We start from the raw sequence: 16,356 nt of genomic DNA, 5'->3' as shown, positions 1-16,356 counted from the left end.
GAATAGATACACTAAGAACAACATTCTAAACGTCCAACACGCTAAACCGTACTTGTCGACAGTCACAAAATTGAAGATCGCCTATTTCTTGAAACTATCAAAATCGGTAGGCAAAGAAATGCCATTTTCCCGATCACGAGTCGCGTCTGTAGACACGAGACCTCGAGGTATCTGGCAGAAAGAGCATGAATTGTTGCCTTTGTAATCGATACTTCAACGCATCAATGCGTCCATTGTAAGTTTCTCTTGCTACTTTGATCAGCTCGAGTTTATAAGCCACTCCGATTCGATGTTCGAGCACAAACGTTTCAGAACATGTTTAGAAACTAATTCGCTAGAAATGAGACAATGCACCGAATTTCCTGTTACTCGGAAATTGTTTGTCCGAAATCAAACGTGTATGATCGATAAACGTTCGTGCACGATTGGCTGATAACGCGAGGAAACGCCGATAGCAATACGTTACTTTTCGACAATAACGAGAAATTCGGCGAAAACCGTCGACTGTCGATATAATTCTCAGTTTCTGTCAAAAGTAATTAGTCATCAGGTAGACTGACTCATTATCGTCGGATTCGCTAAGGACATGATTTTTTCTGTAGATTTTTCGCGGTACAGAATTATGGATCATTTGGTTTTTATGGTGAATTGAAAATGTGCATTGATCTTCGTTGAATAATAAATGGCACAATTAACTATTTGATGGAATATTTATTCGAGCTATTTTTTCAACTGTATTTCGACTATTACGATGATTAATTGACAATTTATTTGGTCTTCTAGTTATTCACTAGGATAAATAACGATTTAAATTGTCACGATAAAAGTTCTCCGTTGTAAAACGCGATAAACTAACTTATTATCAAAATTCAAGATAATAATATTTTTAAACACCTCGTGATCTTTCTTAACTCCTCTTTGTATTATTACAATCTTCATTTACTTCATTTACGTTTGTTACACAATAGACCAGGTTGCCTAAAATTCTCAATATTTATTTACTTTTAACTAAAATCCTTTACCATTGCACAATTGCACTAAAATTGTGTATTTTTCGTGGAAATATAACGCGAATAAATTATTTACTCGTTTATCCAAAAAATCTTACTCGATCAATTAAAATTAATTCCTGGTAATTAATGAAAAATTAAAAATTAATTCCAGTTAATTACCGGAACGATAGATAGAATATTTTTTATCGTACAATAGTTTAGAACAATTTAAAAAAGAACACGGAGTAGATTTCGAGTTGTCTGATCCTTAAGATTCTTCAATTCTTCTTTCTTTTGTCCGCGATAAAGAGGTTTTTAATAATAATATTGTCACTCACCCTGACTCGAGGTTCTGCAAGCTTTGTGCACAGAGATATCTCTTCCCTGGACGGTAGGTCTGGATACCGATTCCTCGTGAAGTAACACTCCAGCTGCTGAAGTTGTTGCGACGTGAAATGCGTCCTCTGCCGCCTTTGGCGTTTGTTCTTCTTTCCGTCCTTATCGTCCGCGTTGTTTACCCCAACCACACCATCGGGTGAGACCACCCCTCCGCCGGCTCCCAATTCGTGTTTCACCTCTGTTGGTGTCCCAACATCTGAAACGTGTTAAGATATCACATTCGCTAGAAAAAAGCGACGCTTATTCTAAGAAAATTCACTCTGTCGCCTCTTTTTTTTCTTTTTTACAGCTAATCAATTAAATCACGCGCTTCTCGTATAACTATAGGTCACTGTAACGAGGGAAATTTATCGAGAGAATTTTTGATGAAGAGAAAATCTTCGAGATTTCCAATTACTTCTAAATTATTTAAATATTGGAAAATTCACAGGTACGAAATGTGCAATGGATTGTTTTATTATTTGAAAATTCTTGTAATACCATGTCTCGTTTGTTTTTTGGCGAAAGACAAATTCTGTTAACGATTCTAATAAAATATACATAAATATTCGCTGGTCGTTATGGTTTCCAAAGTGTTATTACTTTGTTTCAATTTTTAGAGTGTTTTTTGATATTGGGGAGATTAATGTCAGTAAATAAATACGAAAATAAAAAGGTCTGTGTGTACACTATACATTTTGTATATATTGTATGCGTGATAGATCGATGGCAAATTATTGTTGTCAAGTGATAAGAATGATCGTTCAAATAGTAGCCATATTGTATAAGAATCTGAATAAGAATAGTATAAAAAATGATGTTTCTTAGTATTCCAAAGTGAGTGAAGCTTTCAGAAAGAAGCTTCAAATAAAAGCAGAAAATTAAAATAGCTTACAAAACTTGAATGATGTTAAAAAAGTCTCTAAGTAGATAAATCATGTTTCTCCATTAGTTTCAATAGCGGAGGTCCTATCGTACATTTTGTTCTATCGTTAACGAGGTGTAAAAATAATTAAACATTCGCTCTGCTCGTTTAAGACTGTGTAGTACGGAATCTCGTATAGAAAGTTAAACACTATAATGGAGCTCGTTAACGTTTGGTTAACTTAATTTCATGTACACTGGCCTCCAGGTTAAGGCCTCTATCCCTTGAAGCCTTTAAAAAACTCGATAAATATTACTTATATCTATTCCTGCACGTGATAAAAATTAGCCTGTAATACGATAAACAAAGAATTTTATCGCTGATAAAATTCACTATATTCTTCCCTCTAACGAGCCTCTTTTCGTCGCAAATTGCAAATATCAAATTAAATTCAAAATCAAACGGCGAAATAAATTTTTCCAATTTTTGATTCTACTTGCATAAGGTATTACTGAATTTATTTATAAGTATGAAATAGATAATTCAAGTATTGACCATATGTATTTTACCTCGATGACATAACAGACACTGTCAGGACGTTAAATTTGGATTTTCAAGTAAAATAAAATATTCTTAAATAATTATCGACATACTACGATTCCTCAAAAGCGCTATCATTATTGTTAAAATTTTAATTTCGTCCAAGTAACCTCTTTCAATTTCAATTAAAGAAGCATATCCAAAATTTAGAAATTTAGTTACCCAACTTATCAGAACAATGTACAATCCTTCCATTTAAAACAATAAATATTTCACTGATCTTTACAGCAAGAATTATCAGAACGAGATCATTTCTATCGTTTTCCTGAAAACCAGGTAAGTAAATGTCGCATAAATCGTTCTTTTAAATGACCCCATTCAATTGTCCATTAAATTTCCCACTTTTTCACAAATCAATCATCAAAATCTTCCAAAGTACAATAAAATTGACTTAAGAAGAAGGTAATTTGTTTTATTACAGAACACGTAAAGGTGCGTATCGATGTCCATAGTTGAACGATCGTGAATCGTTTGGAACGTTCGATCGGTAATCTCTGCCACGGCTGGCCGTTCGAGAATAACACGAATGTGTTTGTCATGATCGTGACAGTGACAGGTGAGGGTATTCCACCCCTGACTCCACAGCAGCAAATCGCCAGCTTCCCTTACTCGCATTGACAGCCGTGTGATCGATTGCCTCCTTTTTCAAAGAGCACCGCTATCACTGCGTCTGATGATGCCGCTAACTATCTTCTAGCTAGAAACGACTATTTACAGAGGTAGCGAACCGACATACACAACCGGTCGCACCGATACCAGGCCACGTTGCGACACCGAGACCTTTTCGATGTCTTTATCACCATGTTTCAATTTATTCAGCATCATCCTAATCTACCCGGGGCTCGCAATGTGGTGCATGGGATTTAACCATTTTCTTGGAACTAGATACTCCAGCCAGATCGAAGATAAAATAGAGACGTCGCGAAGGAACGACCGTATCGAGACACCTTTGTGTCCTTAATTATCCTGAGAAATTTTAGTTTCGGTTTAACCCTAATGCAGTCTTCGGCATCTTTTGCTGTTATCAAGGTTACGTTCGCTTGGTATTGTATCGAAAATTTATTGTCCAGGTTCACATCGGCTTTAGGTCTTTTTTCACCCAGAGAACGCACTAAGGTTAATCGAGCAGATACGCTGCTGTTCGTAAGTAATTAGGTCACCCATTATGTTCCTATCGATATTCTAAATATTTACGACGAAATGACAGAAGAAAGTATAGCTCGATAGCGATCTAACACTGCGACTAAAAGAAGAAACAATTTTACTTTCAAACTTTTCAAAATTGTAGTGCATTCTCGAATAAACATCGTTGGATAACTTGAGAAGACGAAAGAGTGCAATAGGACCCTCTATAACGCGGGAAGTATAATACAAATTAAGTTCCAGCGACGTCGCTTTTCGGGTCAAATTTAATTAACCCTAAATTACAAAATTACAAATTTAGAATTTTATGTTCTTCTTTTTTCAAACGGGGTCCTACTGCATAAAAATCCGACGAATTTCACCAAGTTACACGAGTTACCGTTCGAAAAGGCTGAAATTGAAAGAACCTTCGGAGGTTCGTTTGGCAGGAAGTAGAGGAACGTGCTGGACTCGCGTGAAGAAGCAAGAGAGGCCTCGCCCTCGTCTCCGGATTACAACGAGTGAAGCGAGATCCGTCCCTGGGGTTTGTTGTTAACCAGGCCCGTAAGACTCCGGGAGATATTTCAATTTGCGGGGATTTGGGGCGGCTGCGAGAGTGCCGGCTAAGTGCCGAACAAACCTGCAAACAAACGACGCCAGCATTTTCCTCACCTTTCTCGCGCTGCACCCAGCCCACGACATTCTCTATTATCATTTGATTTCACAGTCCGTGAGACGACCAAACTGAGATCGTATCCATCAGAATCCACCACGCTATTCTACTTCATTGATGCGCCAATTCTCTGTCTTCGCTCGCGCGAAAGATGACGCGCGATTATTGGGTTGTAAGTGAAATTGTAAACTCGAATTAGCTGCTCCATACGAGGGGAAATATTTCTCTTCTAAATGAAATATCTGTATAATTAAAATGTAATATGATAGAGAAGTGTTGTTTTGTAATTTATAAAAATTCCTTGTAGACGAGTTTAGCTGGTGAACGGAATTAGAGTTTTACGCTTCGTTGGTTAATTTTTAAATGAAATTATTAGAAAAACCTTAACCAACTCCTACGCATCTCATTTAGATCCTTTGCATCGATCACTGCAATCCTATGCAACACCTAAATCTCAGATCTTCTCAACAACCAACATCCACTTGTGTCAAGCTTAAATCCTGCAGGAAACTGCATGCAATTACCAAAATTCTGTTGTTACAGAGAAAAACTGGACGAAATATTACAACAATTGGCACAACAGAACTATCTCTACTCAACTGGAATTTTGCACGAAGCAAAACATCCCTGCGAAGATGAACAAGCCTTAACGGATCACTTTACTCGATCATCAAGAAGCGAAATACGGACGAGGATAAAGGTTGAAGCAAAAAGAAAAGCAGAAAAAAAAAGAAGAACGGTCAAAACACGAATCCGTTTAAAACGAATAAACAGGGATGAAAAGGGGTGTGGGTTAGAAAAGTTGCTCGTAAAGTGGCGAGGCGTACCTTTTCGGATATCCGGCCTGTGTGTCATGTTCGTGCGGGACCTGGGCTGTGCGGTAGAAAATCCACCGGAGGGTGTCGTGGGTGTCGCACCCGGTGTACTAGGGTTGCTTCCACCGGGAGTGTGAGTTCCGTGACCCGTCAAATCGAGCCTCGCCAAACCCCCGGTTACCTCGTCCCGGAAGTCGCCCTGTGCACATACTGCAAAACGCATCACACCCTTTTGCAACGTCGTCTAAGCTTTCCGTAATCACCGCTATTTACTAACTTATTTCGCTATTAATCAGAGACCTCGCGAAACCGCTAACACGACAAACTGAAGCTTCAGAGCGTAGATATGAAGTTATACTGTATAATTAATATACCCGACATATCTAGACGACCTCTACGAAAATCTACACGATCTTGTATATGTAGTGTCATTTTATTTTTCCCGGTGTACTTGTTGTGTTACTTTAATTCACTTAGTTTCGTGTAGTTTTTTCTACGTTGTCTGTCTTTTGTAGTATAATAAACAGTGTGGAATCGGGGACTTTACATCCAACATGTAGGAGCAAGAAGGAGAAAATACAGTGGACGCGTTGGGGTAGTGCGCAGAGTTCCGGCTTGCAACCCCTGAGGTCGCGGGTTCGAGTCCCCGTTGTTTTTTTAAGGCCCTTCAAATTTTTCTTCGGTCCCTACAATAGTGTTCTGTTAGAAATAAGTGTAATATTCGAAAAGTGGGTTCAACAAACTATGCAAAAAATGTTTCATTCAACGATAAAAAACACAATCGTAATTCGAAAGACAGCCTCGTGTTTTCGAGCAACATGGGTAAAAGAACACACTTCTCACAGCCTATAAGGATATCTCGACGAACACTGTTATTTCGTCGTGTAATTAACAACCGGGTTCTTTCTCCTTCGGATTATCTATCCGCATCGGTCCACGCTATCGTCACAGGGGAAAAAAGCGACAGAGAAAGAGAGAGTGAAGGAAAGAAGCAAGGAGAACAAAAAATGGAGAAAGAGGGAGGAAAGAGAGAGAGAGAGATCTCTTCAGGTTGAACGAGCTGCAGTCGAGAATAGGGCTGGCGAGTGTGAGCTGTCTGTCGGTGGTGTGTAGCCAGCCAACGGAGAAGTTAATCGGCCTGGCCGTTTAGTTTCGCTCCGTTTAGTTATATTTGGTTTCCACGGGGGCGGCAAAGGAGGAGGGAGGCGGTTCACAATTAGTCGGCGCGTAACTCGGGCTGATTTAGTGCCGCGCTTGCCGGCTGCGGGCCACGAAGACGCGCGTGTCACTCTTCCAGGATATTGCCAACTGTGTTACGAGCCTAACCTCGCATGTTGGCCGTCTTTAAGACGCGCTCTGACGCCAGTGTCGTATGGACCAACAAGGATATTATTTACGAAGGGGTTGGAATTTAAAAATAGGCGAAAATCGCGCGCGTATTCGGACGCGACGGTGTGTGCAATGTTCAAAATCCTCGAATGTTTTAGGTGTACGGAGGGGAATTTTAGGTCTGGTTTAGTCGACTATAAATAATTATCATTCGCCTCGTAGACATAGGGAGGTCTTTGAGAGTGAAGATTGTAAGGGAGTGACTGGCCAGATAATACTTTATACATAATCCACTCGTAATTCGGTATTTACGAGCAAGTGAAAATTGCTTTACGGAAGGAACGCGAGCAAATGAAATTTGTTCGATGAAATGCTGCATTAACGATACGTATTTAGAGTTTCTCATTATATGGTATTTTATAGTACTCAATGGTGTGAATTATTTAGAAGCATCAATTAGAACGAAGATCCTTCGTCCAAATGTTTTATAACAGAATATGTAAAAGAAATAAACGAGGGAGCGAAAGTTGACGAAGATGAAAAAACAATTCAATGTTAAAAATATTATTTGAAAACTTCCATTGCTTTTTCAAAGAAATTTGTTCGTGCAAATTTTTTATTATATGCATTTGAGATTCTCAATAAAAGTATACGCAATGGAAACTACCATTTGATTAGTTGCAACTTTGAAACTGGAAAAGAGCATGTTTTCAGTGGTTTACAATCGTTCGCCGCGCATTTTTTTCAAGAAAAAGTCTTCCTCTTGGAATCGTACGTGACAAATCGCTGTACCGACAAATGTTTACGCGAGAAGTGGTATAAAAAGTTGAAAGAACGATTCCACGAGAAGAACGCGCGTAACCGCGCGATATTTAAAATTGTCCGTCGCGAAATACATGGAATCGCAACGTTCTCGGACGGTTTTAAACGAGTAAATCGAGGGAAGTTCCAATTAAAAGGGAAAACAGACTTTATCTGCCACCTCCATTTCTCTCTCGTAGGCGTGCTCAAATCTCGGATCTTCTCTCTGGAACTTAAATATTGCTCGTTTACAACGCGATAACTGACTGAAACGTTGTCACGAAATAAGTATCTTCGATAAAGCGTCGCGCGCAGAAAAACAGCGAATGTTTAAAATTTCGTCGAAAAATGTGTTTGAAATACCTTTAAATTTCACACTGGTTCACAAGTATAATTTTACCAACCTGTCCTGAAACTGCAGTTATGTCTAAACGAAATTTCGATCTTGATGGAATGTAGTTTGCAACAATTAAAGGAACAATTGTGATATATTTCTATCACGCTGAATCGTAAACAGCGAATGTTAATAAAAGTCAGGGAGATTATACTGAAATTAGGTTTTGAAAAATCTGGATTTATTAAAAAATGAGAATTAGTTAAATTAGAATTAATGTTTAAATGGTAACGGAAATTTCAATTGCTCATAAATCAATTTCGAAAATATTTCACATCGTTCTACATTTTCCTACTACAGAAACACAACTTTTTCCACGATTTTTCAAACTCCATTCATCTTTTAACAGCGAACTCATTAACTGCTCTAATAAATACACGATAAAATCAAAATTCTGTTTCGAGGAACGAATTAAATCGTACAAATCAAACAATATCTGTTATTCAAATCGATACTACGTTCTTTTAAAAAATAATTATCGAGTAAATTTGAAGAACATTTTTGTCCAAGCGAAATATAGAAGAACATTACCGATCATGATTCACCTTTTGATAAGGCTCGCGGAAACCAGTGCAATGCCACGTCGATTAGTATTTTTCAAGATCATTATTGCACAATTACGAAGCACTGCTTTCATCACAATGATTCACGTCCACGGGACATTAAGCGACGCATTGTTTACGCTGAGTTAATCGATGCAACGATTCCTATCACTTTTATCATTTTCCTCGTATTCTTCGTTATTACGGGGCCGTTCTTTCTTTCTTTCTTTCCCTTTTCGTCCCTCCCAAGGGGGAGCGTGTAATTTCTGTCGAATTCGCCGCGAAAGCTGGCCCTTAAATAAACCGCACGGAATAGTTTCTTAATCTACAACTCCGCAAACAGATCGGTTACCTATTTGATCGGCTAACCGGAGAACACGTGTAAAGAGCTACGAATGGCTATACGAGGATAAGCTTCCACCCTGAGCAGGGTGAGTGGTTTGTTTGGCAAGGCCAGTCCCCGGAGGAAAAGCGGCCGTGCCGCAGTGATGTCGCGTTATCGGTGATGTCTCCTCGACAAACAACATCTGAGTTGGAAACATGGACTCTGCCGCTACTTATCACGATCCTATGTAACAGAAGAATGCCAACGATGTAACACGTTGTAAATAAACGGCTAGCAGCCGAATGGTATACAACGATGATGAGTCGTTACCAGCGTGGAAATGAATTCAGTGGTGAACCGTGCGCTTTACGAGAGAATTCGAAGAGTAGATCGGCAAAATACGGTTTCATGTGTAACGAATAATTTTTTGGATTAGGCAATAAATTTTGGTACTAGAAATTTTTAAGGAATAGAGTATTTAGAAGGGTATTTTAGGTATTTGCGCTTGTAGCGAGAATTCGAGGGATCCTTGGAAAATATTCGAAGAATAGATTAGGAAGATACCCTTTTATAATGTGTAACGAATAATTTTTATATTAACTGGAAATGTTTAACGAACAGAGCATTTAAATTTTACAGTATTCGTAGATTTTTATTGTTAATTTTTATTTTTAGTAATATTTAATTTCATTATTGTTAATTTCTATTTTTTTGTCCATTTTTATTCTTAACACAGCTATTTTATTTGAAATGAACATTTTCATTCTTCTCTTTTGTATCAAGCTTAAGAGGATTAGATAAATTTTTATGTTTCTCATTAATTTTATCACTTTAATAGTATTTTTTCAATATGCAATTGGTTTAAATATGTGTTCAGTGCTTGATAGAAGCAAATAATGTGGATAACAAATGAAAACTAATTTTTAGTGAGAAAAGAAGGAGATGAAATAGTTTCCACAATTTAAAAAAATTTTGAATAATTCGTTTTAAATAAAACCTCGAAAAAAATACGTCTAACAATTTACAAAGGAATAAAAAACAAAAAAATGCCAAATAGAAGCGAAATGAATCTTTTTTTTTTTCTTCCATCGAACCAAGTGCTTATTTTTAAAAATCGAGAAACTTACGATTCTAAAAATTCTGTAGATGATATTGTTAGTCACGTTATCTTTTAAAATACCCCGAAAATATTGGAACGAGAGAAGAAAGCTCGGTATTTATTTGTTTCGTTTGTAAGTTCCTTCGATTTCGGGGATTTCGGTCCTTGAAATAATAAACAGACGCCGTGACAAGCGCACCAACGAGATTCTCTGTCACAATTACCCCGTGCAGCATCTATTCTTCGCCCTTCTTCAATCCTCGTAAATATCTAGATAATCCTGTCCATATCGGATAACACCCGTGAAATTTCGAAATTGACGAACAACACATATAACGTATTCGTTTCGGTCGACGCCACTAAAAATGTATTTTTCCTTGCTGTTTTGATAAAACCAGTGTACACCGTTGGAACTTCCTCGTTCCGACGCTTGTATATTATTTCAAGATTAGAGTTAATCTTATAATCTACATCCTGATCCGACACACGCTATTCCAGCGACCTACTCAACTCGCCGGAATTTATAGGCCTTCATTTTTCACGTTTCAATATCTTGCTGCTCGATGATATTACTCCTAACGTGCTCCTTTCTGTGTATGAGATTTTTCTTACAGCGAAAACTCACGAATTTTACCGATGAAAAGTGTAAAATTTCCGAAGGATTTGACGGAGAAAGTAAATGTTTGTTTTAAGGTGGTCAATGAGCAATGTTTGTAAAAATTTTCATGTACAAACGTGATATTTTGATTGTTAGTTGTTGCGACTGTTATTAGGTGTGGAAATTAATTTACTGGCTTTTCTTTATGAGGTCTTGACGACTTTATCGATGAAAAATCGCTATGTTTTATCAGAGAGAGAATTCGTTGGTTGGTTGGTAAATGGAAAAATGGTCATCGAAAATAATGTAGATTATTTGGAAAATATGCAATCTATAAAAGATTGAAATTTCTGCAAAGGTGCAGAATTCAAAGAAAAATGAATATTATTTTTTCTCCAACTTGTATTAATTTCTAAATTGAATAGAATATTAAACAACTTCGTCAAATTTTCAAAATAAGTATGCACAAAATATTCCCCAATTTCTAAAGAAAACAGAATATTAACAAACTTCGTCAAATTTTCGAATTAAGCGTCAACACACAATAATTTCCAATCTATTCAACGCGGAAGACGAATCTTAATTACGAATAACACCAAAGAAACATTCGTTTTAGTCACGTATGACGTTCGAAAACAAAGAGCCATTATGACTCCTTTCCTATTTTGTTCGATATATTCTCCAATATAGTTCCCACGGGATCCCCTGCAGAGTTCTTGGAGGCTTAACATGTTGTATCGTTTGACGGTTCTACTGTTCGCTGCTATGGATTCGTGGCAGAGTTACACGAGACGAGAAAACGGAAGATCCTCGAAGGGCGGAATGTGACCAAAAACTACCCCACCCTTTCCTGTCAAACATTCGACACCCATATTGGTCAGTGGTTCGGAGATATTTCGTTCTGTCCGTTTACCAAGAAGATCGTATATTGATCCTGGATTCTCGTGAATTCGAAGAAAAGCAGAGAGATGAGAAATATCGAATACGAGAATTCTGAGGACTGGAGTAAAATTTCGTATATTCTATATTATTATGAAATATTCTATTGGAAATATACTAGAAATAGAAAGAAATCATTTTAAAATGCAAATTTTTGTTAAATCATTTATATCAATATTTGTAACAATATAGAATACTTTAAATAGATATTTTATTACCTTTTTTAGTATCGACAAATTTTAACAATCCCACTTTTTCTACATTCATTATTGCACACTAGTTGTTGGAATTTTTTAAACGTTTATTTCTGACTTGAATTTTCCGATCGACGAACCTGTCTGTATAGATCCTACCCTTACTTCTTTTCTTCTTTCAAACAACGGTATCATAAAATATTCTAATTTACGACTGCAATGTAGTAAGAAAGTAACGAAAAAAATTTATATGCAGTGACATATCTGCAGTTCCACTTTTCTACATCTCTCTAATCGTTCAATTCTAATCGCTAAGACGTCGCAAGGCAGGAAAACGACAAACTCTCGTTTCTTCTAACTCAACTCCATAGCTTAACATTCAGAAACTCGATCGAAAATCATTTCTAACTAAGCTTACATCGTTTCTTGCAAAGATTCACGAATAAATTAATTATTTTATGCCACACTCGCTAATAAAAATCTCAGTCAAACACAATTTCCAGCAAATCTCTCATAGTTCCTCTCAGAAATTCGCGAATAAATTAATTATTTTAAATTTGCAAATTACTTTATACCACATTCACTAATAAAAAGCTCGGTCAAACTCTCAGAGATTCGCGAATAAGCATAATCATCGTTGAAACAATTCCACAAATTTTCCCACAGCTTCTTGATCTCGTTTTTACTCAAATTTTCCATAATTTCCTTCCTAAGAAAAATATATGGGGAGAGAGATGTCGAGGTCGTGGTTTGGTCTCCCCTTACTTGTCCCGGTTCGCACGTGTTTTCACACGGAAAAAGAATCGCGCCACGAGGGAGTAGAGAGATATCGCGGTGGACGGGCAAGAAATAAAGAAAGGCAAAAGAGAAAAGAAGAGAGAGAGAGAAGGGATGGTAACTAGAGGGCCGAAAGGCAGACAGGTTGTAACTCACAAATTTATTACTTTTCCCTGTGGCTTCGAGTTATTTTATGCCAAAGACAAACTGGCCGCGCGTCGGACGCGCACCAGAGGGAACGACGAGAACGAATATCTCAGCTGTTTCGTCGCGTTTTTACGCCCGCGGGATATATTAGTGGATCGCTAATCCGCACGGATTTTACGGGGCGACTGTGCATGCGACCGTCGACGTCGGGCGTCGACGAAGAAGACAACGTCGTCGCCGGGATACAGAACGTCGTTTCTCGACTCGAATAAACCCCATCGATTTTACACAGAATCGAAAGAATCCGGTTCGATTGCAATTTGCAAACTGTTTTACACTTGCGAATAATTTTAGATACATTCGATATTCGGAACAGTTTCATTTGTTTGGTGTTGTTTGCAGCGGTTTGAAGATTGTTTAAAGAGAAATTTTATCGAGGAATTGATAAAATTTTAAATAAGTTTAATTTAATATTTTAGACTGTCAATAATTTTAGAAATATTCGCAATTTGAAACAGTTTCGTTTGTTTCGTGTTGTTTGCAGCGGTTTGAAGATTATGTTTAAAGAGAAATTTTATCGAGGAATTGATAAAATTTTAAATAAGTTTAATTTAATTTTATTTAACATTTTAGACTGTCAATGAGTTTAGAAATATTCGAAATTTGAAACAATTTAATTTGTTTGAAGTTGTTTGCAGCGATTTGACGATTGTTTAAAGAGTAACTTTATTGAAAAATGTAGCAAATTTTAAATTCATTTAATATAATTTAATTTAACAGACTGCTAATAATTTTGAAAACATTCAAACTTGGAAACACTTTAACGTTTGTTTGTTTGACGTTGTTTGCAGTAATTCAAAGATTATGCTTAAAATCACTTTCATTGCGTAAACTATATTTAAAAAAAAATTCTGCGAAAATTAATAACACTATTAGATACGTTAACTCCACTGTATCTAATTTTTCCATATTTTATTCGTCAATGCAACGCGTGTTTCATCATTGCAAAAGTGGTCACTTATAGAATAAAACCGCCTAAAATGTATCGGAGATAATTTTTCTTTTTTTCAATTTCACAACACACCGTGGTCTCTCAAATGAATGTACTCCATGAAAGTTATAAAACCCTCGGAGGGGATTATAATCTCCGCCGTTGTATCGTAATATCCGATATAAAATTATCGATGGAGAGTTATTCCAGAGCGGCGCTTTCATTACCCGGAAAATTTTACCCGCGCTGCAATAAAGCTTGTACCAATATCCGCGACATCGATCAAGAGATATTTGGCGAGGACTGACATTTGCCGCTTGTTGATTTACTATTACAGTAATATTTTCTTTCCTAACACATTCATCTAATAGCTTTAACAACTAACCACGTTAAACGGTATTCACGAGACACTTTAACGGCCTAAGGAAAGGCTTGAACGATCGTTTTCGTGTTTTGTTTTCTGCTATTCCACCGGTAATCCCTTGCTTTATTGAAATCGTTCACGAATCTCAATCCTATTTTAATCGCACAATTACTCTGTCAACCTAATCAATTTAGTTTCTTTACGAATAACTCGAAGACGTTAAGGACAAATGTTGCTTTGTAATTTATTTAAAAGTATTTGGAACATACGTATCGTAACTTTTATTGGATAATTTTATCTGTGTGATATTGTATTTTTTTTTTGTTACTTTCGTTTGTTGTAAAAAAATGATGTCGATGTTTTTTCATACAGTGACAGGAATTGTCTAACACAGTTTGTCAGTCTCTCGACTGTTTTACTGTAGTAACTCTTTACACAATTTTAGAAGATCCATCATTCACGTTTCGAATCGGTAATGGTCGTTTATCTTCGTGCAACGAAGGATTATTATACTCGTGTATTTAAATAAACAAATAAATTTCCTACTTTGAAGTGTTAAATCTTTAATTTTGATAAAAGTGCAGTAACTACGATTTAGGTATTACTAACACTTAGGTATTAGTGCAATTCCTTTTTTGTATAGAAAAAAATCGTCTATGAAGAAATCGTTGTTTAATAAATTTCTTCAACAGTAGACACGATTTCTCTCTGGCAGCTACATTTACATATGCTAATTTCACACCGCTGTAAGGATCATGATTAATGACAAGCTAGAGAAAGAAAAAAAGCGAGCACACCACGGAGAAATGTTTTATGCCTCGCAAAGTGACATCGATAATCGTCGACCAATGAGACGGTAATTCACGAACATGAATAAAATGGCATGTGCTGTAAAAATTGTGGGTGTTTAGTGGACCGTGTCGCGGTGTAACTCAACGATGAAGAGGGTTACAAGGGTGGCTAAAATATCCGTATCGCGCAGCTGTGAGCTCCTTTGAAAGTCGCACGAAATTAGTCATTCGCGCAAAATTCTTATACTCACTTTTGTACACGACACGTGCAAACAAATATTACAGTAAAAATTAGTCAAATCTACTCGTTCCAAATTAAATGTGAAATTTCTCTGTTTTTCTGCTTTTCTTTTTAAACGTTGTCAGGAAAAGTTCGACGTCCACTCTGCACCACGGAAAGTATAATTCAACTTATATCCGCCCTCGTTCATTTTACAAATAATTTAAGGGGTATGTTGGATTCGTTTTCAATCGACGAGTAAAACACCTTTCGACTTTTGTCGCTATCTCAATTAGAAACAGAGAAACGATGCTTTGAATTCTACCTAAATTTCCCTGCGAATTTTCCGAATAAATCAACGTATCCACACCTGTTCAATTTTCGAATAATTTCAACTCGTTTTCAACTGACGAGTAAAATCCCTTTTGACTTTGCCACTATTTTAAATAAAGACAGAGATAAGCGTCGGTTTGAATTCTCCCTAAATTTCGCCACGGACTTTCCCGAGAACCCAATACACACCCGCAACATTCACACGTCTCCCTAAAGAAGCTGACCGCACGCATTTCCTGTCCCAATTTTGGGGCCACGTCTTGGAAAAAGCAAAGTGTGTCACGTAGCGAGGTGTGTGGCGGCGATTTTCGAATGACGGACGAGCACAGCCGCACGGCCGATAATTACCAAAGCAGCAAACCCCAGGACGAGGAAAAACGACGGGGGTTGAAGTACGACAGCGTGGTTGGAGCACCTGTGAGCCCAGACTGTTCATGGTCTCCAGGAGAAAGACGCTGTCTGCCGGCCGGTCTCTCCTCCTAATCTCGTAATCCTTGGCTTCCTTAGGAAGTCGTTTATTAGTCAAGCACGCCGGCCTGTACGCGCTGTCATTGGGACAACGACCGGGTGCCCGGGTATGTGTCGTACAAGCCTTAATGTCTTTGCCTTTGCGTTTATAAATATTCGGAAATGCTCATCGATCGATGATATTTTTAGCCCGTGACTTGTCAGGGAACTTCGTCTTTTTCGAGGATTTCCGAAGGAACGCGTGCTGTTATGTAGAATCTGTTGGTATATTTGTGAGAAACACACTAGGATTAAACGGCGATAATCTGTCCTCTAAGCTTTTCACCATAGGGGAATCACGGGAGAATGAACGAATTTCCGAAAAATTTTAAACATTAGTTTCTTTTCATATAATAACACTTGTAGAGCGTCGATAATTTATTTTTGCGTCAGAATTGTGTTTTTTATTTTAATTACTCTAATTTCTCTTCTCGTAAATGAAGAAAAATCAGATTAACACAAAACGTTTCTGTTGCATTGGACAAAATGACTAGAGAAAAAACGACAACGAATGAAATTTCGTGTTACGATAAATTGTTCAAGTTGAAGTTCTTCGAAAG

General features: G+C 37.3%; 1 protein-coding gene across 1 annotated transcript in view; it reads right to left on the bottom strand.

The window, feature by feature from the left end:
* LOC108577573 (pituitary homeobox x) overlaps nt 1-16,356 on the bottom strand; it is a 41,765-nt gene that overhangs the window by 17,723 nt on the left and 7,686 nt on the right. The window contains exons 2-3 of the mRNA XM_017940754.1: nt 5,458-5,655; nt 1,331-1,587 (exon numbers count right to left, since the gene is read on the bottom strand). Of these exons, the coding sequence (XP_017796243.1) occupies nt 1,331-1,587; nt 5,458-5,655 (455 nt within the window). The remainder of the gene's footprint in view (nt 1-1,330; nt 1,588-5,457; nt 5,656-16,356) is intronic.

The sequence above is a fragment of the Habropoda laboriosa genome, unplaced genomic scaffold (genome assembly GCF_001263275.1).
Source record: "Habropoda laboriosa isolate 0110345459 unplaced genomic scaffold, ASM126327v1 scaffold578, whole genome shotgun sequence".
Lineage (NCBI taxonomy): Eukaryota > Metazoa > Arthropoda > Insecta > Hymenoptera > Apidae > Habropoda > Habropoda laboriosa.
Note: the sequence above shows the minus strand (reverse complement) of the source record. Positions and strands in the feature narration are given on the sequence as shown.